General features: G+C 37.7%; 1 protein-coding gene across 1 annotated transcript in view; it reads right to left on the bottom strand.

The window, feature by feature from the left end:
• Positions 1–1,357, bottom strand: part of LOC106882493 (zinc finger protein 211) — a gene marked incomplete at both ends in the record, with an annotated part of 10,354 nt that overhangs the window by 6,867 nt on the left and 2,130 nt on the right. The window contains one exon of the mRNA XM_014933188.1: positions 1,107–1,267. Within this exon, the coding sequence (XP_014788674.1) occupies positions 1,107–1,267 (161 nt within the window). The remainder of the gene's footprint in view (positions 1–1,106; positions 1,268–1,357) is intronic.

Here is a 1,357-nt window from a genome sequence, read left to right as displayed (position 1 = left end):
AAATATATATGACATTATATACCTAAATACATGTATTATGTATGTACGTGCGTATGCATGCATTTACAAATATATGGATATATATATATGAGAATTTACGAAAAAAACAACAACAGACGAGGACAGGTGGTGTAAACAACAAAAGGATGTATGAGTTTAACGCTCGGGAATACAGAAAGTCTTTAACGTTTCGAGCTACGCTCTTCAACAGAAAGAATACGGAGAAAACAAGGAGAAAAACACGGAGGTAAAAAAATTGAATGTTTTGGTCAGCGATATATATATATATGTATATATGTACGTGTGCATAAAATTATACACAAAGAGGAGAACCACTAAGTGGTCTCCTTACATGCTGAAAAGAGATGTCAAATCCCTAAACCACGGAAAAAAATTTCTTATTTATAGCACGTTGAATGCAGGCGACCAAGGCAATTTGAAAGAATTAAAAAGACAAGTTATTCTTATACCTCGAAGTTTCACCATTAATGATTTCAAAAATGAATCAATTAATCAACCAATAAATTAATTAAATAGTTAATCATCTGTGGATCTTCAGTAGAGACTTCTGGGGACGTATAATTATAAAACTCAAATGTATACCATACCTCAAAGCAGACACGTGCATATCGAATGTTATCGTTATACATCGTGAATTCAATTCAAAAATGTCTTCAAGCAACGTGCTAAGCCAGAATAAAGCAGTTGTGAATAAAAATTCAGCAGTGAATTATCCGACTCAAGACCACTGAGTGGTTCCCCTCTTTGTGTATAATTTCATACACACGTATATATTATAAATATATTTATGGTCTACGGACATTTTTTACAGACACACATACTCATACACACACACACACCCGCATACTCATACACACACACTCATATACACACACATCCATACACACACGCACACATACACACGCATACTCATACACACACACATATTCATTTACATACACACTCATATACTCTCACACACACACCCGCATACTCATACACACACATACTCATATACACATACACTCATATACACACATACACACACACACACACACACACACACGCTCACCAATTAAGTTTCATCATGGCGACTATCTCCTTACCTCCCACATGTGGGTGTTGTCATCGAATGTCTTAATTTCACTGGTGTTGACGATCTTGCCCTTGAAGGGGCCATACCTGATCCCTGAGCGGACCACCTCTTTGCGACAGAACACTCCATAATGGACCACCCCGGCGAACATTGTCGGGTAGATGCAAAGCTCTGCAAATGAGAAAGCGTGTAAGTATTAGAAACATGGCGACGGATGTAGTGGGGTGTGAGGTGTATGGGTGTGTGTGTGTGTGTTGTGTG

The sequence above is a fragment of the Octopus bimaculoides genome, unplaced genomic scaffold (assembly GCF_001194135.2).
Source record: "Octopus bimaculoides isolate UCB-OBI-ISO-001 unplaced genomic scaffold, ASM119413v2 Scaffold_212838, whole genome shotgun sequence".
NCBI classification, from domain to species: domain Eukaryota; kingdom Metazoa; phylum Mollusca; class Cephalopoda; order Octopoda; family Octopodidae; genus Octopus; species Octopus bimaculoides.
This window is presented reverse-complemented; position numbering and strand designations above follow the sequence as displayed.